Source organism: Onychostoma macrolepis, chromosome 17 (genome assembly GCF_012432095.1).
Source record: "Onychostoma macrolepis isolate SWU-2019 chromosome 17, ASM1243209v1, whole genome shotgun sequence".
NCBI classification, from domain to species: domain Eukaryota; kingdom Metazoa; phylum Chordata; class Actinopteri; order Cypriniformes; family Cyprinidae; genus Onychostoma; species Onychostoma macrolepis.
The window spans coordinates 13719523-13745201 of NC_081171.1; the positions used below are offsets into that span (position 1 = coordinate 13719523).

Consider the following 25679-nt stretch of genomic DNA (forward strand, 5'->3'; position numbering starts at 1 on the left):
CACCCCAAATAAAAATTTGGTTTTATTTATTTATTTACTCATCCATTCTCATGTCTGGAAAAACCTGTGTGGAGCACAAAAGTAGAAATGTTATATCTCAATATTAGAATTTTTTTTTAATTTATCGCTATTGTCCAATACTGGATGTATCATTTTTTTTATTTTACCTTTAGAGATTGCTTTTGCCATCATCTGCTTCTCAATTACAGTCAATCCTTAAAAAACATATATAAATAACACTATGTAGTATTTAGCTAATATTAAAATGAATATCCATTTTTCTTACTGTATTATAATGTTGAGAAGTCTAAATTTACTCATAGCATTCACAATGATTGTTTAGTTTGTGTTTTGTTTTTAATTTATTTAGTCAAAATATAGTTCATTTATCAGTTATCAGCTATAAGATTAAAATAATTATCAGCTTAGAATTGTATTATTTGTGTATGCCTATCCTAGTAAAAAAAGTAATATAAAATACATTTATTTCACATTAATTTAACTTCATTTGGAGTATCACTTGTGCACAATGCACATTTCTTAATATTAAGCCTAAAATTTGTTCTAATGTCACTATAGACAAGGATTGTATGATCTTTGAATAACATCGGTAATATACTTTATATCTTTAGTTGGACTTCAGCACTACTTCTGCAGAATTAAAGTGCATTAAGCACAAAATTAGTTCCAATTTAACACTTTAAGTATACCAGTTTAGTATACTAAAAGTACAATTGCAGGGTATTTTTATGAAGTATACAAATATGTAAAAGTATTTGTAGTATACGTAGCATGAAATAAATGTATTTCAAATATATTTTAAGTATATTTATTTTTCACTATAGGCCACTCTTCAGCACCACAGAAATAATAAAGTAAACGTCAAACAGGTTTTGAGTGACTTAATGGTGAGTAAATGATGACAGAATTAAAATTTTTGGCTGAACTATGTCTTTTTAATCAAGGCTCTGAGACAACAGCAGCACGCTTTGATGGTTTAAAAGAAAAATACGCCCAAACTCGTTCAGGCTCCCGCAGACTTCTTCTGCAGAAATGGTGCGAGGAGGAAGAGACTTTAACCAAAAGCAGCTGATGAGTTGAAGTTCTGACGCACACGAGAGCTGTGGGAACAGAATGTTGTCTGAAAAAGCTCTTTTTGAGCCTCCGTTCAAAAACACTCTTAGAGTTGATGGAATCTGCCTCCTCAAGGACGTCACTCTACTGTAACTGTTCTGCGAGAAAGTGAGTTAAAGAGTGAATAGAGCGAGAGAAAGAAAGGAAGAGAGGGCATGAAAGAGTGCGCGTGAAAGGGGACAGGTTAGGATAGGTCTCACAATCCTTTAGAGATGAGAGGAGCTGGGTAATAATCAGTTCTGCTCCTCTCATAGATATGGAAAAACACATCTTGTTTTTTTTGTATTTTTTATCTTACTTTCTCTAGTGAGGATTACATTCCTGTTATTTGACAGTGCTACACAGGGCTGTGCTGCTCTTGTTGCCATGGAGACGTAGCTAGGCAGCGGAGTCTGCGATTCTCGCATGGTTCTGCATACGTGCCGAGCGGCGATGCAACTTCTTAGGACTTACTGCATACTGGTGTGTGTGGGTGTGTATGAGCAGGGCAGAGGAGTGTGTTTCTCTAGACGCATGTGTGTGTATCAGCATGTGCTGTATGTGCATCTGAGAGATGCTGCAAGCCAAGAGAGGGAGCAAAAGACAAACTCTATTTCTTCCATGCAGAGAGAAGAGGAGGTGACAGAGAGACGGAGCGAAAGAGTGGGTGGGAAAGTCACACATCCTTGCGCACATTGGAGAAGAGAGGGAGAGAGATGTGTGTGGGTGGGTGTGTGCGGAGACAGGAGCTTGTTTTACTGTGTATAATCTCTCGGTCCTACGGGGCGACTAATGAAGCAGGAAAATCTCTCATTCACCCTGTAGCATTAGCATTAGCATTAGCGTAACAACACCGTGACGTGACCTCGTATTTCTTTTCAGTTGGAAAGAAAAGATGAAAGAGAAAGGAAAATGGTAATGCTCGCAGTTTGAACGAGCGGGATGTTTCTGATTATGTAATACCACAATGAATGCAGGTTATGTAAAACAAGATGTAGTAATAGTTAATATGTGATGCGCTCTGTCAAAATGAGTCATTAGTTGCAATTGGCCTTTTTGGAAAAATGCGAATTTTGGTCAATTAAAAAAAAAAACCTTTCAGCTTTCAAACTTCAGAAAAGAGCATATTGCTAAAATCCTAAATATATTGTTACATATATGCACCAATAAGTAAAAATATTATGCATTTAACACATTCAAAGGTTTGGGGTCAGATTTTTTTTTTTTTTTTTTTTTAAAGATGCGTTAAATTGATCAAAAGTGACATTAAAGGCTTTTACATTGTCATATAATTTAAAATAAATGCTGTTTTTATGAACTTTCTATTCATTAAACAATCCTGAAAAATGATTTATCATGGTTTCCACAAAAATATTAAGCAACATAGGTGTTTTTAATATTGATAATCAGAAGAAACCAGCATATTAGAATGATTTCTGAAGGATCATGACTGGAGTAATTATGCTGAAAATTCAGATTTGCCATCATAGAAATAAATTAAACAGTAAAATATATTCAAATAGAAAACTGTTATTTTATATTGTAATATAATATCACTGTATTACTGTTTTTATTTTATTTCTGATGCAGCCTTTGTGAGCAAAAGAGACTTCTTTCAAAAACATTAATGAAAATGTACTAACTTGAATAAATATAATGCTTTAAAAAAAAAGGCAACAATTGAAACTTGTTTGGAATCAAGTGCTTATGAATGCCCCATTTAAATGATTACTGTATATCTGGACAACAAAAGCCTATAACTGCCATTAAAAAACAAACCTCAGTGCATAAAAACCAAAATTGGTTTATGGGTCAAAATGATTCAAAATGATAGAGCAGATCACATACAGTATGTTTAAAAAGACAAGGAAACAACTTGACAGATGATTCTGGGCTCTGCTGTTGTATTTTTCAGACACTCATTGCTGCCCACACTGAGGACCACTGGGATATACTAGCTCTTATACGCCCCCTGCGCTCTCCTCAGCCTCTCGCTGTGAATCCACCAGACAGCACCCAGAGAATAAAGGATGATGGGGCACTGATGAGGGCATTCAGTGTAGTTTAGAGGAAGTTATTTTGTTGAAAGTAGCAAAGATTCGGACTTGCCATAAGCAGGACTTCAGTATCATTATGGATTTTGGAGCTTAATTGCCTTGCATTTTGTTTATGAGTGCCAGAAGCTTGACAGTCTGAAAATCAGTGAACTTAACATGCTGTGATAAATATTCTGATGCATTTGGAGAGCTTTTTTGACTCTCAAATGAATCTGTGCAAGAGCTCTTGTTATTTTAGTTTTTCCCTCTCACGATGCAATATTATATGTGACCCTGGACCACAAAACCAGTCTTAAGTCGCTGGGGTATATTTGTAACAATAGCCAAAAATACATTGTATGGGTCAAAATTATCAATTTTTCTTTTATGCCAAAAATCATTAGGATATTAAGTAAAGATCATGTTCCATGAAGCTATTTTGTAAATTTCTTACCGTAAATGTATAAAAACGTCATTTTTGATTAGTAATATGCATTGCTAAGAACTTCATTTGGACAACTTTAAAGGCGATTTTCTCAGCATTTAGATTTTTTGCACCCTCAGATTCCAGATTTTTAAATAGTTGTATCTCAGCCAAATATCGTCCTATCGTAGCAGACTGAATATACTGATGAGTGTATTTGACGTATTTGATGAGTACATCCTACACCTATCTGTCTGTCTGTCTAGCTATCGTTCTATCATTTGTTTTGTTGTTATATGTATTGTTCTAAATTGATTGTTCTATCAATATTTCTGCATATCTTTTTTCCAAAACTTTCAAACAAGGCTTTGAAGGCAACTCTCAAGGTTTATTTCGACAAACTTTGCTTTTCTAGTAGAAAAAAAAAAAAAAATTACAATTAAATTGAAATTTCAAAGAAATTCTCAGTTCAATTCAGAATGGCTCCCTGAAGCACAGGCATGTCAAGATTTTTATTTTTGTTGTTTTTTATTCCTAACTTTTTAAAATGAAAATATCTCTCGTCCTTTAACGTACCATCCCAACTTTTTGTTTCAATAGGAAATGCATCAACAAATGAAGAAAATCTGTGCTTGTCAATCGATTTCATGCCGTCTTTAAGGATTTGGAGACAAGTAGACGTTTAATGAGCTCTGAACCTAACGAGTTGATAATATACCAATTATCTGTCCGTTAGCCCGCTGGCTTAGAATGCTACACTCAGACTGTTGTAATTACAGTACACTAAAGACCCTCTTATTATGATCTGGAGTTCATTAATAACACACAGTATTTGGACATACTGATGGCTATAATATATTTATTTACTGCCAACGGTGCAGGTACTAACATATGTTTTGGTAAGAGACACCACACGATTGTTGGTTGAAAATCCATTTACAGTAAACACAAATTTCCCAGTGTCCCAAAGGACTCCAAATGGTTTTTAACACGCAAACACTAGCTGATTACATAAGGCTATTGAGACATACTCTACCATATCCATGTAAGTACTGTAAAAGCAATTGATGTGGCTGTAATGGCCTTGGCCTAATACTGGTAATCTGACCTTAGCCTTTTTGGACAATGAGTTACATTTTAGACCACAGTAATATACACTTCCTCTAGTATACTGAAATGTTCAGACATGAGCGATCTCTTGTTTGACACCTCAAGAGTAAGGATAAAGTAAATGCCATCTCCTTCTCATAGTTTTTCCTGGAAATGTTCCTTGTCACACTCAGAGTCCGGCTGTTATAAGAAATACAATTTCTGTTCTGTCAGTGTAAACGCAGGTAGCAAGAAAAGAGTTATTTGACATGCTTCAGAGCAAGAAAGAAAATTGTCCCACACAGTTTTGCAGACAAGCATATCCTTCAGCCAATAAAGGCTGCCGGAGCCCAAGTAAACCAAGGTATAGTCCTTTTTTTTAAATTAGTCAAACTGACAAATCTTTTCTATTTAAATATTGACTTTCCCTCGCATGGGGTGATATTTTGGTGTTTCTCTGTCAATACCACTCTCAAGACTGATTGACTTTTTTATTCTAGCATGTCATTTGTCTCAGGGCACCTCAAATTTGATTCCGCTCTGATTTGTTTTTCGGAGACAACACACGCCTCAACAGCTATACAATAAATCCGCTCTCTCTTTGTTTCATTGACTAACTGTGTGTATGAATGTATTTGTGTCCACGACCTGTGTGAGAATGCTGACAGGCAGAAATCAGGACACATCAGTAAGTTTTCACTTTACTTAAGTTTTAAGTTATACTTTGTTTGCACTATAACTTTGCACTTTGTTTTAAATGCAGTCAGTACTTTTTTCTGAAATAAATTAATATTTTTATTTAGCAAGGATGAATTAAATTGATCAAAAGTGACAATAAATACATTTATAATGTTACAAAAATTTCTACTCCAAATAAATTCTGTTCTTTTTATCTGTCTATTCGTCAAAGAACCTGATTTCCACAAAAATATTAAGCAGGACAACTGTTTTCAACATTATTAATAATACATATTTCATAAACACCAAATCAGCATATTAGAATTATTTCTGAAGGATCACGTGACATTGAAGACTGGAGTAATTGCTGCAGAAAATTCAGCTTTGCCATCTCAAGAATAAATAACTTTTTAAAATTTATTAAAAGAGAAAACAGTTATGTTAAATTGTAATAATATTTCACAACATTACTGTTTTTTCCCTGTATTTTTGATCGAATAAATGAAGCCTTGGTGCATTACAGACTTCTTATCTTACCAACCCTTAAAATTTAGAACCACGATCAAGATTTATAGATTGATCTTGGATGGGACTGGTCATCTGTTGATCATCTGTGTTCTTGGCCTATATAAAAAGAGTTTGTTGGGGCGAGAAAAGATACATTTATTAATACTGATGGCTGTACAGGTTGTGATGAAAGCCCCTGTGGGGTTTTATAGAAGAATTTGCCCATGTATTATGCAAATTAACTGCAGCCATGCACTTTAGAATAATTCAGGTTTATTAACATTTAAATGAGGATGAGAATAAATCTATGTGCTTGTATTATTAATACATTTGTGTGTACATGTAAATCACACATCCTGTTCCAGTAGAAATTTTATTTGAGAAAAAGTATTTCTGCACGCATAGATGTGAATTTCTATTTTTTTCTCACAACAATTATTGACATCTGCTGTCTCTTTCTTCATCCAGGCATGCTGTGAGGGGTACCGTCATCATCATCATCATCACTGTCATAATCATCACACACCTTTGTGCCAATATTATTTGCAGATGCATTTGTGTAAGTATTTGTGCGCCAAGAGTTTAACACCAGTAATATAAAAATGTATCTCTTTGTGAAAGTCAGGAGGACAAGCAAGTTGGCTGGCATTCTGGCATCTCTCTCCGAGCCCCCCTCACTGAGATAGTTTGTGACGGCTGCCAGATGCATGCTGGGAAATAAGAGGCTGAGTGGTTAGCCGAGTGGGGCGGCATCAGCACAGTGAGAGCCACATGGCCATGTTTATGAGACAGGCAAATACTAACGGACGCAGAGAAGCGGCAGCTTGCAGCCTTCCAGAGAGCACATACACACCCACACAGTTACGCTGAAGACTGATAAATTGAGACATTTATTAGGGCTCTGGGGCTCTGCGGATGACAGCTTTCTGTTGACCTTGCAAGGGCCAAATAGATTGTGTTAGATCCTCGGGAAAGTGTGATCGAGTGATTAACTCTTTAGTTTAGTGCATGTGTCATTTGTAACACCGCTGATTATGCCATTAAATCAGTCTGAGCTGTTCAGATAAAGTTCAGCTCGTGTCGTAGAATTCTTGTATGTTAAAGCAATTTCTGGTGACCTTATTTTAACTTCTTTTCAGATGCTGATTTGCTGATGTGTGTGTGTGACCTGGCTGTGGGCTGTTCTGTATTTGCTGGATGGTTGTGTGACTCTAGGGAAAAGTTTGAACTGGTAACAGGCACAGTAGGATTTTGACATAGTCTGACACACTTCTCCTCCACGTCCCTTTCAATGAGAGGAAAATATCTCACCGCCTTCAGCTCTGTTGGAGACAGACGCGTCACAACTCACGGAAGTTCTCGCGTTAAGATAAAACTTTTTTTTTTTTTTTTTTGTTCATCTGCGAAAGGCAATTCAGCGTGGAGCTTTTGTAATTTAAAAACCACTAATTTGTGACACATCCCACCTCCCCTCTAATCTCCTTCTCTGTCAAAAATGAGAGTGATGGATTCGCTGTGTGCTGGGGTACATTTTTGGAACTGCCAGAACACTAGTTATACAATGAGAGGGAAAAGCAGGCTTAAATTTTTGAGATCAACTTACTAACCTATTAAAATAACCTACTTATGGGTTTGCTGTATTCATCTAACAGCATTGCAATTTTATCACTGCTGTGTACATAATGACATTTTGTGACTTTAGTTTAGTATCTCTGTCTTAATACTTAATACTGTCTACAGTTGTGTTGGTTGTTTTTATTTTGGCACTGATCTTACAAATTTGGAAATCACTGAACTATGAAGTTGTTATGAGCCTAATTAGGGGTGTAAAATATATTGTTACCATAACTTAATTAATCAGTATCTGTCTGTTTCCTTCTATTTTCCCTATTTTTTCTTTTTAAATTTCATGTAATTTACAGTACCATCATCTAAATCTCACATAAAGTTAATATAAAAAACACTATTAATTTAATGACACTGTTTAAACATATGCTATAGCAAATCTCAAAATAAATATCAATTGTTGCCACAGTTGTTGCTGTTATGCCTAAATTCCTTCATAGCCAACTAATGATTTTAGTTTTTATTATTTGGTAACACTTCACAATAAGGTTCCAGTTGTTAACATTAGTTAACTACATTAGTTAACATGTACGTGTATTTACATATAGTCATTTAGCAGACGCTTTTATTCAAAGCAACTTTAAAATAAGGAAAATAGAAGCAATCAAACCCAACAAAAGAGCAATAATATGCAAGTGCTATGACAAGTCTCGGTTAGCCTATCACAGTACACATAGCAAGGTGTTTTTTTTTTTGTGTATAATAAAAATAATGCATGTAGATAAAATAGAAAAAGAATAGGGAACGCTAGTCTTAGAGGGTCGTTTTTTTATAATAAATTGAAAGGGTTATTGTCTAAGAAAACAAGCAGTTAGAAAACAAATAGAGAGTGCAAGTGTTAAAGCTTTTTTTTTTTTGTACTAACAATGAAAAATACTTGTAATTAATCTCAGTTCATATTTATTTAAACATTTACTAACACATTATTAAAATCCAAAGTTTTATCTATTAATTAAAGGTTATGAATATGAACTAACAATGAATAGTTGTAGTTAATTAACTTTATTTAATAACATTATTAATTAACATTAACAAAGATTAATAAATACTGCAACAAATGTATTGCTCATTGTTAGTTAATTTTAGTTAATGCATTATTTTACATTAACTAATGAACCATATTGTAAAGTGATTTTTTAAAATGTATTTGTCTTATATAGTCTTCCTTTATATTTTTTAATGTGTTTTAATTATTTAGACAAAAAATATAGACTTTTATTATAGGCCATTATTGGTTATCGGATATAAAATAACAAATAAAAAATAATATTCTATTGATACGAGCCATATTTTTAATATTGTTGCATCTTAATGTCTAATGTATATAGAAAGGTGTATTTGTGTTGAAATGAATGTCAGCAACGTCATTTAAAATATATTTATAGGTATACTAATATGTGACCCTGGACCACAAAACCAGTCATAAGCCGCTGGGGTATATTTGTAACAGTAGCCAACAATACATTGTATGGGTCAAAATTATTGATTTTTCTTTTATGCCAAAAATCATTAGGATATTAAGAAAAGATCATGTTCCATGAAGATATTTTGTAAATTTCCTACCGTAAATATATCAAAACTTAATTTTTGATTAGTAATATGCATTGCTAAGAACTTCATTTGGACAACTTTAAAGGCGATTTTCTCAATATTTAGATTTTTTGCACCCTCAGATTCCAGATATTCAAATAGTTGTGTATCAGCCAAATATTGTCCTATCCTAACAAACCATACATAAATGGAAAGCTTATTTATCAGCTTTCAGATCATGCATAAATCTCAATTTCAATATTTAAAAAAAAAAAAATTACTGATTTTGTGGTCCAGGATCACATACTGTATGTATTATTAAGATACCGGTTGCTCTGAAATACCATGTACAAAATTGCTGCAACTGTATAAATTTGTTAAAATTCCCCACTGTGTTTTTAACTACTGGCTTGCACTTTCATGTGATTCACTTTGACAAGAAAGCATCTACCATGAACATACATTTAAATTTGTAAGAGTGAAAGGCAGAAGACAGCTGTGCAGATGATGAGTTTACAGAGCTCCTCTCTAGTTTGTCCCTTGTAATCCAACAATGATGTGTCAGTCTTTAATGAAATCTAGCACAGTGCTGAAGCATGAAGATAATTTATTCACTCTGAATTGCCTCATATAACACGTGGCCACCGGAAGGGTGGCATGCGCTCCCTGAGGAGCTGTTTGAGCTGATATGAGTTTGGTGCAGTGAGGAACCTCCTTGGAGACTTTACTTGAGAATAAAGCCACTGTGAAAAAGTGCTGTGTCAGTCGGTGCAGGAAGAACCAGCTGAAACGACGTTCATAACAGACGTTTTCAATTGACTAAGCTGTTTTATCAACAAATGTGTGATATTATATTTAGTATCATTTCTGATATTAAGCAAATTGATTATATCATCCACTAGTCAAGGCTGTCTGTAATATGTAGAATAAGGAACCATTTTTCAACGTATGTCTAAAAAGAGAGTTTGGGCTACATGATATTTTGGTGCCATATTGGTTATTGGGCTAATTTACTTTTGTTCAATTGATTGCGTGATTGATTTATCAGAATCAGACCATTTAGAATATGTAAATTTCAAACTTATTTCCCCTATATTTTCATTTCAATAACATTTGCCATCATCTAACGCTCACTTAAAGTTGATCTTTAAATCACTAATAATTTAATAACACTGTTAAATGTAATCATAAGTAAATATGATAAGGAATAGGCCTATCCATTTTTAGTTGTTTACATTTAATTTAATTAGACAAATATAATTTTTATATCAGCCATTTATTGGTTTAAATTCAGATTTTATTTATTTTCTTAGTTTTGTTTATATTTAATTTATTTAGACATTATATAATTTTAATATTGTCCATATGTATGTGTATATATATATGTACATATGTATGTATATATACATACATGCATACATACACACACACACCCACATACATATACCGTGGGTACGGAAAGTATTCAGACCCCCTTAAATTTTTCACTCTTTGTTATATTGTAGCCATTTGTTAAAATCATTTAAGTTCATTTTTTTTTCCTCATTAATGTACACACAGCACCCCATATTGACAGAAAAACACAGAATTGTTGACATTTTTGCAGATTTATTAAAAAAGAAAAACTGAAATATCACATGGTCCTAAGTATTCAGACCCTTTGCTCAGTATTTAGTAGAAGCACCCTTTTGATCTAATACAGCCATGAGTCTTTTTGGGAAAGATGCAACAAGTTTTTCACACCTGGATTTGGGGATCCTCTGCCATTCCTCCTTGCAGATCCTCTCCAGTTCTGTCAGGTTGGATGGTAAACATTGGTGGACAGCCATTTTTAGGTCTCTCCCGAGATGCTCAATTGGGTTTAAGTCAGGGCTCTGTCTGGGCCATTCAAGAACAGTCACGGAGTTGTTGTGAAGCCACTCCTTCGTTATTTTAGCTGTGTGCTTAGGGTCATTGTCTTGTTGGAAGGTAAACCTTCGGCCCAGTCTGAGGTCCTGAGCACTCCAGGATATCCCTGTACTTGGTCGCATTCGTCCTGTCCCTGCAGCTGAAAAACACCCCCACAGCATGATGCTGCCACCACCATGCTTCACTGTTGGGACTGTATTGGACAGGTGATGAGCAGTGCCGGGTTTTCTCCACACATACCGCTTAGAATTAAGGCCAAAAAGTTCTATCTTGGTCTCATCAGACCAGAGAATCTTATTTCTCACCATCTTGGAGTCCTCCATGCAGGCTTTCATGTGTCTTGCACTGAGGAGAGGCTTCCGTCGGGCCAGTCTGCCATAAAGCCCCGACTGGTGGAGGGCTGCAGTGATGGTTGACTTTCTACAACTTTCTCCCATCTCCCGACTGCATCTCTGCAGCTCAGCCACAGTGATCTTTGGGTTCTTCTTTACCTCTCTCACCAAGGCTCTTCTCCCCCGATAGCTCAGTTTGGCCGGACGGCCAGCTCTAGGAAGCGTTCTGGTCGTCCCAAACGTCTTCCATTTAAGGATTATGGAGGCCACTGTGCTCTTAGGAACCTTAAGTGCAGCAGAAGTTTTTTTGTAACCTTGGACAGATCTGTGCCTTGCCACAATTATGTCTCTGAGCTCTTCAGGCAGTTCCTTTGACCTCATGATTCTCATTTGCTCTGACATGCACTGTGAGCTGTAAGGTCTTATATAGACAGGTGTGTGGCTTTCCTAATCAAGTCCAATCAGTATAATCAAACACAGCTGGACTCAAATGAAGGTGTAGAACCATCTCAAGGATGATAAGAAGAAATGGACAGCACCTGAGTTAAATATATGAGTGTCACAGCAAAGGGTCTGAATACTTAGGACCATGTGATATTTCAGTTTTTCTTTTTTAATAAATCTGTAAAAATGTCAACAATTCTGTGTTTTTCTGTCAATATGGGGTGCTGTGTGTACATTAATGAGGAAAAAAAATGAACTTAAATGATTTTAGCAAATGGCTGCAATATAACAAAGAGTGAAAAATTTAAAGGGGTCTGAATACTTTCCGTACCCACTGTATATATATACACACATTTTTTCTGTCAAACGATTAATCGTGATTAATCGCATCCAAATAAGTTTTTGTTTACATAATATATGTGTGAACTGTGTATATTTACTATGTATATATAAATACACACGCATGCATGTATATATTTAAGAAAAATATTTTGTTTATATATTAAATATATTTATATATAATACAAATTATATGAATATAAATTTATACATGTTAATACATGTAAATATTTTCAAAATATAAACTATGTATGTGTATTTATATAGAGATAATATATATGTGTGTGTGTGTGTGTGTGTGTGTGTGTAAAATAATTGAATATATAGTTAATTTATTTAGGAAAAAAATTAAGAATGTTAATTTTGGTTATTAGCCATAACATGAAAATAATTATTGGCTTATTATTATTGGAGCCGTCCAGAACTGTAATATCGGTGCATCCCTTCCTATAACTACAGTGTAATCAAAAAATAAGATCCCAGTTATGATTTTACCAGACATTCACTCACTCTGTAAAACTGTGATGGAAACATCTCACCATTTGGGGCCCTTGGGTGCCCGTAATCCTGTGCTGTTCTCTATTTTTACTCTCTCTTTAAAGTAGATTGAAATGACACTGTTTTTTTATGCTTTCAAATGGAAAATAAATGTCGGTCACCAGGCTCAAACTGCACCGAATGGTCTTTGAAAAGATACCTTGACTCCATTTGTTTTCTGATTCACTCCCACCGAGAAGGGATTTAAATCGTATCATGTGGCTAACCGCATCAAGGGATTATTGCTCCGTTTCCCCATAGAAACCGACACTTCATATTTAATATCAAACTGACTTCACCCTCCTCTTACATCACTTTCCTCTATTTTGATGCTGAGTGATTTGGTCTGCAGAAAACCAACACTTTCTAACAGTTATAGTCAATTTGAGTTTCCAAAAAAGCTTTTGATTCTCAGGCCAGAGTAAACGATGAAAAAACCCTTTTTAATGAATCCAGCTGAAGCTGAATTGAGTGCCGTTGTAAGGAACAGATGCTAGCCTTGTGTGCAGCTACATGGCTGTTAGCACTAATCATGGCAGAGCAAAGACTGCTAATCTCTCCACGGCCTCTTGGATGTGTCTGAGCACACACAGATGCTGCCTGTTCTACCAGAACCACTGCAGGGCTCAGGCTAATGGATGCTTTTACACTTAACAGGTTTGCAGCTAATATCATAGCACAGCGGTAGATCTGAAAGTTTTCTGGCATTATGTTTGGAGATGTTCTTTTATATGCATAACGAGTATAATGTTGGATTCATCTGTTACATTATGAAGGATTCAGACTATTGAGAATAGTTCACCCAGAAATGAAAACAGTATTGTTTACTTGTCCTCATGCAATTTCACAACCATATGCTGTTAATATTTCCATTGAAAACACTCAAGGTATAAATGTTTTAAGAAGTTCATAGTTACCAGGGGCTGACAAGCTCCACAAAAGGACAAACCGTAACAGCACCACAAAGTGGCTTCACATTTCTGAAACCACTACCTTTATGAAACAGCTTTTTTGGTACGTTTGGAGATTGTCAGCTGTGGTCACTATGAAATGTTATTTTATGGCAAGAACAGTTCAATATTTCTTCCTAAAAATGGAAAAAAATTAGTTTAGAGCAACATGAGGTTGAATAAATTACATTATTACATTTTTGGTTAAAATATATATTTTTAAGAAATAACACTTTTTGTTGTGGCAGTGTGAAGCAGCCAGTGTATCTCATTGAACTGTACTTCTATCCCTCACAGCCTTGTTTTCATTTGCATCAAATTAAATATGGTGGTACATTTAAATCAGTTGTTACCAAATGTGAATCCCCCCAGAGCAGTTGCCAAGTTTATTCAAACAAACAACATATTTGCATGGCCTTTCTAGAGTCAACAGCACTATTTGCATTAGATACGTTTCAGAGACAGTGTTCACTTGGCCAGCTTTCACACCTGACTGAGATTCTTTTATTGTTTAATGTTTGCCTTTTTGACACTATTATGTATAGGAAAGTGAGAGAGAGTAGAGGAAACAATGGGGAGAAAAGTAGGCAATGGGATCAGAAAATGATGGTATTGCTCACAAAACCTCTTCTAAAGCCATCAAAGCAGACCAGCGAAAACTGGCCTTTTCTATGCAGACTGAGTCAATATGCAAGTATTTATTTAAGTACCTGGGCATATTAGAAAGCATATAGGTATTTGATTTTTACATGCTCGCGTGTATGTTTAAGGCGGTGGATTAAGGTCAGCTAGGGGAATGTATGGCTCACTGCACTTGAGTAGTTTTGTATCCACAGGGCTCACCGATATCAGCCTGTTGAACATCTGTACAGACAGCGGGAGACACCCACAACACAGAGCTGTGTGTTCGCTGGGTTTGAAGGGCTCTCATCAGTGCTATACACAACTCTATTGTAATATGGCCAGTACCATGTGGGCTCGATTTATTAAGCATTCAAAGTGTGTTTGCCTAAACCAAGAGGCCTATAATACCAGGTGAAAGCTATCTGTTAGCATTCCCATGCATTTGAATGGCACTTGCACAGCTTGGATAGGCCTCCTGGAAGTTCTGCTCTTTACTAAAGCCACTACACTACAGTTTTTACACTTGTGCAATTCACTTGCAAAAATGCTATTAATTTATATGAATTAAAATGGTCATTAACTGCCTTTTTTATTATTTTGTACTGTTCTCTGAGGTCCCCTTATAATGTTATCCAGACTTTTACATAAAAAAACATAATTTAGAAGTAAAAGGCTTATTTTTTGTTCTGTTTTTAACCCCTTATGCTCTGTTTGAATAGGTGCGGCGGATTGTAGACTTGGAAGTAAACCAAAAATGATTGGCATACAGTTGTGTATATTTGACAGCCTACATCCTTCATAGATAGAAGCTGCTGTGATTTAGGTTAAAACGCATAAATACTCAGTACATATCAAATGATCTGTAATAACAGACCAAGCAATAGTGACCACGTAATGAAAACAGTTACTCACACTTGTGTGTTGCGACATTACTGTCGGATCCAATATAGTCAGCACAGCATTGACTTTTAGTTTCAATCTTTCTGAAAATCCTGCATCGAATTGTGCTTTGTTTGTAAACAAATCTGTGGTGAAATGAAGTGAACAAAGGTCCAAGTTCTTACTGACGTGGTCTGGATCTTCATTAAAAATAAAATTCATCCACCCTCTCCTAATGTTGGGATCAGGAGGAAGACAATGCAAAGACTGTTTTTCCACAGCTTGGCACTGCACAGCATGTTGTCTTCGGATCATCTTTATTGTTTGTTTTCTGTCTAGACCTGCATTTGCCTCTCGTTATTTACACTACATGCGTGAATTGGTGGGCGGGGCTAAACAGGCAGTGATGTAGAAGCAGGCGTTGATCTTCTTCAGATTGGCTTCAATATAAGCTGTTTTTAGACTAACAAGAAAGTTTTGAGTTCTGAAACTTACAGGATGTTTTTATAGTGTAATGACATTTTATATGTCACCAGAGCAAGGGAATTTTGATGATCGTTTAAAATGAATTGCAGTTCATGGAAGAACACTTAATTTCCAAGAATGCATAATTTTTGCATTCTTTATCTAAATGCACTTTATCATGCAATAAATTCCTCTTGTCACACTAATTCAACTTCCTGTGGGGTGTGGCCAAAAGACTGCAACAGTGGCCGTGCACTATTTTAGCAGCCTTGATTTCGGAACTACAATCCAATGAAGCATGAATTAATTGTGAGTCAGACTTCTAACCTGAAGGTTGCAGGTTCAATTCTCAGTACTAGCAGAAAATGTACATGGAGGGAGTGAATGAACAGCGCTCTCTTCCACCTTCAATACCCACGACTGATGTGCCCTTGAGCAAGGCACCCAACTGCTCCCCGGGCGCCGCAGCAAATGGCTGCCCACTGCTTCGGGTGTGTGTCCATGTTTTTTTTTTTTTTAAATAAGTTGGAAATAATGCGGGTGGTGACTGCAAAAAAGCATATACCATTGATTAACAACCTTGTAGCTCATAGTAGGCCTGTCTTTAAAGGTATTTTAGTCATTGTTCCCCTAGGGAGGAAATAAACTGACTTTCACTCTATTTAGTTCACGTTACAAATCAAGACAAAACAAAACAGTCAATTCTTCGGTCCTGCAAACTGGACTTTGCTAACCAGCCAAACCTTGACTCTTTGGTCTAAGTAGATAACAAGAGTTTGAGATTGGCTGAACAGCAGTGTGACAGCTCTCGACTGGTGATTCTGATTGGCTTACATTTTTGATTCCAAGCCAAACAGCTTTAACAACCACACACACCCCTACAATATTGTATATACAGTATATTCCTTGAATGTACAATATACATTGAGCTTATCTTTCTCACACAGTACCAGATAAAACCATCTCCTGTCCTGGCAAATCCCTCCCTGAAGCTTCTCCAGCTGCTCTGCTGTATGCCGCGTTGTGGATCTCTGCTGAATTGTGTGATGGAGCGGTAAAGTGCTGCGCAAATCCAGTTGCCGCTGGCTGTTAGCTGAACTTCACTTTAATGTTTCTTGTAATGGCAGCCTAACACAGGTTCGGTTTAACCTCTGGCTCAGGTCCAGCTCCCTCAGGCATGAAGATCTTTGGCACAAACAGCGATCTGAGAAGATGAAGAGATCTTTTATTAAACATGCAGGATTCAGATCAGCTCTGCCAGGGTTCTTTTGAGGAATTAGCATTTAGTGTTTGTGTGTTATCATATTAAATTAGCATATGCAATGGGAGATGCTAACACGCTCAGGAACACCTCAGCTCTGAATATCACCATGGCAACTAGATCAGAAACGGTCATCTCGACACTTTTTTGTGTTGGTTTATTCTGTTTGCATCTTAACCCATTCATGTGAAAGGTAAGCACTTACACAAACAAGCTTTCAGGTTACACATCTCATTCTTCGCCTGAGGTAATGAGACACAGTTCCCCTCACCTACAGTACGATTGACTTAAGGACTTCCATAAGCTTCACGCATTGGAGTGGCAAACTGTGTTGGCGTTGGTTGCTAGGTTACTAAGGACCGAGAGAGTCTCAGATGGCTGTTCTTCCCTTGTTTAACATAGAGTCTGTTATTAGGTGAGAGAGCACTTTAGAGCTCTTTATTGATGCCCTGCCGATTCCGAAATCTGAAAGTCCTTGTCCAGATGAACGCTGAACATAGGCAGAGGACCAAATTCGAGCACAAGGCTGATAAATTGAGATTTGTGTGGAGAACGCACACATCCCCCATCCCCCATCCTCTGCCTCTGGCCTGTTTTCTGGAAACTTTGCTTGTGATGTTTGCTTGTTTAAAAGCTGCAGAAAGGCTCAGAGGAGTGTGCAATTAGTGATGGTTGAGAGTTCTCAAAAAAATAAAGTAATAAAATTCCCCTGAGTACAAACACAAACCAGCAAGTACTATGAACAAATCCACATGCATTCATATGCAGCTAACTGGGGCAAGTCGTAGCCTAATGTTAGAGAGTCTGATTCGAAACCCAAAGGTCACGGGTTCGAGTCTCGGTACTGGCAGGGATTGAAGGTGGGGGGAGTGAATGTACAGCGCCCTCTTCCACCTTCAATACCACGACTGAGGTGAGAACCTTGAGCAAAGCCCTACTGCAGCAAAAACGGCTGCCCACTGCTCTGGGTGTGTGTTTACGGTGTGTGTGTGTTTGTTCACTACTCACTGCTGTGTGTGTGCACTTGGAAGGATGAAATGCAGAGCACAAATTCTGAGTATGGGATACCATACTTGGCCACAGGTCACATCCTTTCCACCTTTCCTAACTGTGAACTTGCTGACATTATATTAATAAAGGAATAATTGATCCAAAAATAACAATTTTATTATTTTGTGGAGCACAAAAGAAGAAAGTTTTGAAGTAGGCCTGGACGATTAATCGAAAAATAATTGAAACAAAAATTCAGAACTTCTAATCGACTTACTTTTCCCACGTCAGTTATTTCGGTTTTTCAATCCTGTTAATACTTTCTTCAGGGTTGCCAGGCCCACGAAACAAAACAAGCCCGATTGCTATTCAAAACTAGAGCAAAACTAACCCAATCCTGTTTTTTTCCTGGAAGGAAGGGTGATCGCTTTAATTAAAAAACAGACTAAAAAACAACCCTGACTTTCCCTTAAAAAAAATAAAAATACTGCCATGTGCATAGTCAAGTGACTCCGTCCAGTCAGTGGCATGGAAGCAAGAACTGGAACATTGAGTCATCTGAACACCTGGAGCAGCGTAGAAATATGCTTTTCTACAAATTTTTAATGTGAAAATATCCATTTTACATTCAAACTGAAATGTGACATTTTCATAAGATGTTTTCATTTCAAGAAATGTGTGCTTTGATTTCAGTTGTTCAAAATATTCAATAAATAAGCATAAATAATTTGTTTCCTTCAGTTATTTTAAAATCACAAAGATAAGAAATGTACTCACCTTTAATAGTTGAGCATGTAAGAATTATAGAACCTCAGACACTTTGAACTTCTGAGATGGACAACACCAACACGGTGTATTAACATACAGACATCTGTCTCCACATCCCACTGAGAGAAAATGCGGGAAAACGCCTCTCTCACATATGCATCAGTTCCTTTTCATCCCCTTCCTTCCCCTCACCCATCCTTCCCTTCACTCAGCTCAAAATGGTCAATAGTAGATTGTAATGTTCTACATGAATGCAAGTGATATTTACAGTCATGTTTGGTATCATTTGAATTGTCTCAGGGCGTCTGGTACAATGGGCTCATTCTTACAAGAAGTAAACTAAAAGGTAATACAGATCCTAAGAGTTTAGATATAGTTTAGAAACTATGTCAGTTTCCAGTGGTTTCTATGCAAAATTACCTTTTGTCCCAAAAGGTGTTAACTCGGTCAATGCAAATTCCAATCGTTAGCTCCTGTCTCCATCTCGGGGGATGTTGGTCTTGGTCTGGGGTACTTAAGGAAATGTTGCAAAAGGATCGGGGCGATCTGTAGCCAGAAGCCCGTAGTGTGTTCTCTATACTTCACACTATGTATTTCTATAAAGTCAGGTATGCATCTTTTACTCGTAGATTTAGCTTTGAGAATTCGATGTTTTGTATTGATATGATTTGATATCTCTGAATTGGCTATGTAATTGACATAGTACATATTTACCTGACTGATAATAAATTGTTACATTTGATCTTATTCTGTTTTACTCTGTAATTATTGACTCTAGTAGAATACGTTGTATCCTTGTTAGAGACATGAGCACCTGAATGAACGAGTAAATATAAAGTAAAGAGTCACCAGAATAATCAAATATCAGAAGAATACTAATTAGAAATAGACAAACAACCAATTTGCATTTCAACCTAAATTCGAGGTTATAATAAAATGGAGTCAGATTAGATATTAAAATGGAGTCAGATTTGAAGTTAACCTAGACTGAATAACTTTGCGCGCTGAAAAGGCCGAACACGCAGGAAACCTTCACCCACGATTGGATACCGTCCTTGGACCAAATCGTGGACCTTACAAGCATATTTACAGTACAAACCTTGTCAGTGAACTATGATGGCAATTAAATAAATAAACTAAACATTCATTAATTGTAATCTAGGTAAAATATTCAATTAACCGAATTTTTAATTTTAGGTCATATCGTCCAGCCCTATTTTTTGTCCATATAATGAAAGTCATTGGAGTGCAAAACTACACGGAACCCTTTTGACTTTAATTTTATGCACGCAATACAGACATATTTCAAAATAAATATTTATATAAATGTTTCTGTTTCACAGAAGAATCATACAGGTTTGGATTGATACGATGGTGTGTAAATAATGGCAAAATAAAATTTTTAGGTCAAATAGTCCTTTAAATAAATAGTTTAGCCCAATTTTTTTGTCTTTATAGACCTTTTTCTGAACGCGGAAGTCTCCCCCGATTAGAACGGTGCTTTACATTTCCGGTTTCTAGTCACATTTACATATTTTCAGAGCCGATAATATAATGTGAAACCGAAAGTCATTTTAAAAAATCATGTGGCGCCATTGTTTCATCACTTTACAGTGTCGCAATGACCGTCTTTTTGCACTAAAGGACCAGTCATAGTTCAATGAGTGGGAAGATGACATGAAGCGACGCAAGGTTAAGCTGCATTGAAAATAGATGAGTGCACATACAGCTCCCGATCAGGGTGAAGTTCATGGGATTTTGTACACAGAATGATAAGAGCAAACATTATTTTAACATATATTATTATTTCACACTCAGTATTTTAACTTAAGCGCTGCAAGCCATATATAGCTACAGTGCCTGACAAGACAGATTTTCTGATACGCAAAACAAGTACTGTAAAGGAATTCCTTAGCTTACTGTCGTTACTGAGGCAGCCAACAACAGCACAGCAACCCTCCGCACATTTTTATATGTAGTTATATTGAAAAAGTTTCGATTCAGTCTATCTTTTTTTTACCCCGTTTTAACGGATTTCTGTGGAACACGAGAGCACCCAAACGGAAGTTAGAATCCATCATGGAGCCGCTCATCGGTTATTCAGGAAAAAGGTCTATAAATGATTTCCTAAAAGTGAACTTTCATGTACTTGTTTCCTATACACTGACGGTGGGCTGTCAAGGTCAAAAGAAGACAAAAAACACTATGAAAGCAGCATACGATTTATGTATTTTATTTAGAATATTTTCACGACTCATGATGCTTTAGCTTTAAGTGAGGAGCAGATTGAAATTGAAGTCATTATTCACTGATAATTTTCTTCATCTGCAAAAGCATTTCTTAAAAATTCTCCACTTGTGTTACATGCAAAAAATAACAGCATACAGGTTTGGAATGGCATTAGGGTGAAAAAATATTGACAGAATTTTCCTTTTTGTCAAATTTTTATTGTGATATACCTGCATGCTTTTTTTATATCCCTACAATCCTAACCATTCCATCATTTTCTCTAGTTCTCTCCATTCAGACTGTCATTGGTACTGTGCTGATGCATGTAGGAGTTGTTGCTTGGCAACTGAACATCACTAAACAATGATGTTTGATTCACATTTTCTTCAATGGTTTTTCTTTCGTTTCCAATCAATAAATAGTGAGGCAACATTCAGATCAGTTCAGATGTTGGGGTTTGAGACACACCCATGCTCTCGGACAGTAAATATTAAGAATCATTTACAGCATGACTCCTCTTTGAATGTAATCTTTTTTTTCCAACCAGCAATTACAGCTAAAAACTGAAAGTGGGTCAGACTAAAGTGACGCTGTGGTTTGGGGTGGACACGGCCTTCACGTCTGGTGCCCGCTGCTCTTTCTTTCTGACACAGTCAGGGGTAGCAGGTGCATTAGCTGAGAGTCTGGTGAGTGTGCTCTGCCAGTTACTCATTATTAAGAGTCTCTGAGTGAATGGACGGCGTTCGGAGAGGGAAAGCATGTGAGCAGATGGAGGATCGAAATCTGTTGATTGTTGTTTGACTTTTTCTAAGAACTCCTGCTGTTAATGCTGCCTAACCAGAGGTGCTGCATATTTAATGGAGGTAAATGACATTTTTTGGGGCGTTTCTCAGCATTCTTCTTTAAGGCATATTAAATATGTAAGGGACAATGTACAGTCTTGACTGTATGCTATCCCATACTGTATATTACACAGCAGCTTAACGAACTAATAAATACATGGATATGAAATATTAGTTTCATATGAGTACAAATTATTTTATATTAGTTGCAGATTTCTGTAAAGTTGCTTTGCAATGATTTGTATTGTGAAAAGCGCTATACAAATAAACTTGAAAACTTGAATTGAATTTTGCTTAAAATTTTCCATTGTCCTATCTGTCTAGCTGCGAGGACAAAATTACAGCAATATTACAAAATAAATGACTTTTTTCTTGGGAAGAAATTCATTCTTTTATTCAGCAAAAAACACTAAATTGTTCAAAAGCAACAGTAAAGGTATTTATAATGTTGCTGATCTTTTCATTTTAAATAAATGCTGTTCTTTTGAACTGTCTATTCCTCAAAGAACCCAATTTCCACTATATATTAAGCAGCAAAACTATTTTCAATAATAATTAGAAATGCTTCTTGAGCACCAAATCAGCATATTTGAAAGATTTCTGAAGGATCATGTGACACTAAAGACTGAAAATTCAGCTTTGCCATCACTGGATTTTTTTAATCTCCAAGGTCCAAGGATTTATTTCTCTATTCTAACTCTTATTTTTGGATCTCATATTGGTTCTTATTCAGTGTTCTTTCTCTTCATTTTTTAGCTTGAATTCCTGAGCTTCTAGCCATTTATTTAAGGTTTGGATGCCTTTTTTACTCCACTAAGCAGTTTACCATTTTTATGTTAACCATAACATCATGGTAAATGTGGCGATATAAAAAAAAGATGTGAAAGTAGCACTGGTATGTTGCCATGGATAACAGGCAAATACGGTATTACCTGTCATAAGGATAGTTTAACAAAATAATGCCTGACACGGTCATGAGGTCTTGTATCAACATAAATGGATTTATTTTGCAATTGTGACCATCTGGTTGTACATTATCCAACATATACATGCTTACTTAACAAACAAATAAATGTATAGACAGGAAAGGAATAAAACCTCTCACTTTTTCTGCATTGTTTTCATCATCATCTTTGCTTCTTTTTCTCCTTTTCTTTTACACCCTGTTTCATTTGATATCTAGCACGCAGTCACAAACACAAGTACAGAGCAGAAAGATGTGTGTCTTTATTCCTCTGGAGTGTTCCCGTAACTCTCGGGTTTTGAGAAAGAACAGCATCCTTGTTCCTGTCAGATTTCTCCTGGGTCTTTCTCATAATCACCAGCAACTTATTAAATAAATGACAGGCATTAATCTGGCGTGCGCACACACACACATGCCTGCAGCTGTCTGAGTGTGTGACTGGACCAGAACACTAGCTCAGAACACTGAGGGGGAAATGAGAGCCTGATAGCAGGTTTGAGACAGATTGTACCTGTGGGGGACAGTAAGTCACATTTCACAAACATCTGCTCTCTCCCTCTTTCTCTCTCTCTCTTAATGAAACCATACTAGGGAATCATATAAACGCCAGTCTTAGCTAACTGTCTGGCTGAGATTGCAAAAGTCATTGTATCCATGACAGCAGTTGATTTTCCAGGCTACAGTCTTGCTGTACGCTCTGTTAGTAATGTATCACCTGTACAGCGCGTCTGATGCAACACCAGCAGCTCGAGGTGGCACTGCACAGATGGCATTCCTCATTGTCATTTCCTGTTAGGCTTTTCACTCACCCTTTTGACACATTGTGAGTTAAGCCCAGCCGGTTACATGTCAGTGGTTACATGTCAATACAGAGTGTGAATATTGTGAGGAATTGTAATCGAGATGGTTTGTAGTAACTATTCCAGTCATCCAGAGCTCTTGTTACTTTACTTTGTTTAATGGTGTTTTTGTTTTGCACTTGACTTTGCCTTTGGGGATAAATAAAGAACAGTAAGTTTTTCTTTTTCTTTTTTACAAAACTTTCTTAAAGGCATAGTTCACTCGAAAAGAACATTTTTTATTATTATTTATTCACCTTGATGTTGTTCCACAGGGAACTGTTAACTTTGGAATCTTGAGTTAAACTGGTTTGGTGAATCAGATCAAAAGATTTATTGAAAAGAACAATAATATGGTTACAAATTAATTTTTTTCCAATAAAGTCTCATCCTTGTCAATTAAAAAGATCAGCCAGTACATTTTTTCTTTTTTTTCTTTTTTCATTTCTTTCAGTTTCAGTCATTCTTTATTTCTTGGTTTGGAGCAACATGAGAGTGAGTAAACAAAGAGAACATTCTATATCATTCCCAGTTAAAGGAATAGTTGACCAGAAATTGAAAATTGCTTCATCATTTATTCACCTTCGCTGAGACGTCAGAATCAGAGTCTGAAAATTGAACTTGAGAAGCAGATTGGTGAGTCAGAACAAACGATTCATTAAAAAGATTTGATTCAATAATTTGTTCACAAATGTGGGTTTTTTTTTGCCTGTGAATGAAAAATATTGGCCAGTACATTTCTTAGTCAAAGGTTCGGAATGATATGAGGATGGGTAAATGAAATTAATATTAAAATGAATATTTATGAACATGGAAAATAAAATGTTCTTTATCATTCCAAGTTGGAATAGTTCACATTTACTTAAATATAATTATATGGACCAAGACAGTTGAAACATTCTTTACATTTTTTTTTTTTTTTCTCAGAAGACAGAAAATAATGTAGATTTTTAACTTTTGGGTGAAATATTCTTTTAAAGGTACAGAGTTATTGAGTAATTTACTAGGGATTTAAGTTTTCAATACAAATGCAAAAACAGGCGTTTATTACAATGGATTTTAATATATTTGAAATCATTAAAGTAATTTTTTCATTAACTAATTAACTGATTCTCCTTCATGTCATTATAGCACCACATATCCTCTGACGGATGCAGCGAACAGTTTATCACAAGCCAGTTCAGAAACTGCCAATAACCTCGAAACAAGAAATGCCCTTTCCAGATGTTAATACAGCGTTATGAACTCTGCCACTTTGTCATTGCCATAAGCACTGAATGTTCACAGTTCAGAGTAAAGCACTGCAATGACCCTTCATGCCAACCCAAACTCTCCTCCTCCTCATCTGTCATCTCTCTCTTCCTGTCTTTGAGGTCTGCACAGACCTAGTCCTGCACTTGACGCCTCAGTGAGCCTATTCATGAAAACAGAGGGAGAGACGGAGCAGGGAAGTAAAGAAGAAAGGGCGAAATAGAGATAGCGAGAGAAAAATAAGAGTGAGGCAAGGCCACAGGAAGAGAGGAGAGGAGGAGTGCAGGGAGAGAACATCATTAAGGGTCGTGGAAAGGAGAGGCCGCAGAACAAACGCTTCATGAAAGATTCTCTTATAATACATGAAGGTGTTCGTCCGTGAAGAATTTCATCAGTCCTCCAACCTCCCAGCATTCCGCAGGACTACAGCTGTGCTTTATCCATTTCATCCATCCGCACAATAGGGCTGCTCGGTCAGTCAATAAAGAAATGAGATTACAATTTCAGCTGATAGAGTTAACTAATTGATAAAAGTTTTTTTTTTTTTTTTTTGAGGTGCTTGAGCTTTGTAACCAATCACAGACATGTCCGTTCTGTGCATGAATGCCCGACCACAATTCATAGTGTATCGCAAGTAGGCCTAGATGTTACATTTTCAGCATTGCCTCAATGGGCAGTATAGCTGATATGAGCATAAATGGCTCTTTATTTACGGATGTTTTTCTCTTCAAATGCATCCAAAATCACATCCTCTCTGAAGTAGTTAGTTCTTTTGAATAAGCACATTCTTTGTCACTGTTAACAAGTATGTTCTATACAGAAGTAATGTGTGAAGTATGAATGTAATCTGAATATTCTGTTTTTATACAGTTTTCTAAGGAAGTTAATTAAATGGAAGACTGCACTTTTTATATGTTCAACCAGGTTTTGCACGTGGTTACATTAAGTGAACTGAACCAAACTACCTGTAAAGGGCAGTAAGTATTGTATTTTTTTTTTTTTTTAAATATTAATAATATAAATTAACATTATTCCCCCATACCACCAATGATAA

The 25679-nt window shown here is 36.2% G+C and overlaps 1 protein-coding gene across 24 annotated transcripts in view; it reads left to right on the forward strand.

The window, feature by feature from the left end:
• Window positions 1-25679, forward strand: part of dlgap2a (discs, large (Drosophila) homolog-associated protein 2a) — a 139621-nt gene that overhangs the window by 34884 nt on the left and 79058 nt on the right. For 11 of the 24 annotated variants that reach the window (XM_058748630.1, XM_058748605.1, XM_058748606.1 and 8 more), the window contains one exon: window positions 6316-6406. The exons of 11 other annotated variants lie outside the window; for them this stretch is intronic. In XM_058748630.1, coding sequence (XP_058604613.1) covers window positions 6316-6406 — 91 coding nt within the window. Of the gene's footprint in view, window positions 1-3840; window positions 5351-6315; window positions 6407-25679 lie in introns of those variants that run through there. 2 more of the 24 variants (XM_058748619.1, XM_058748609.1) reach the window with 2 other exon arrangements.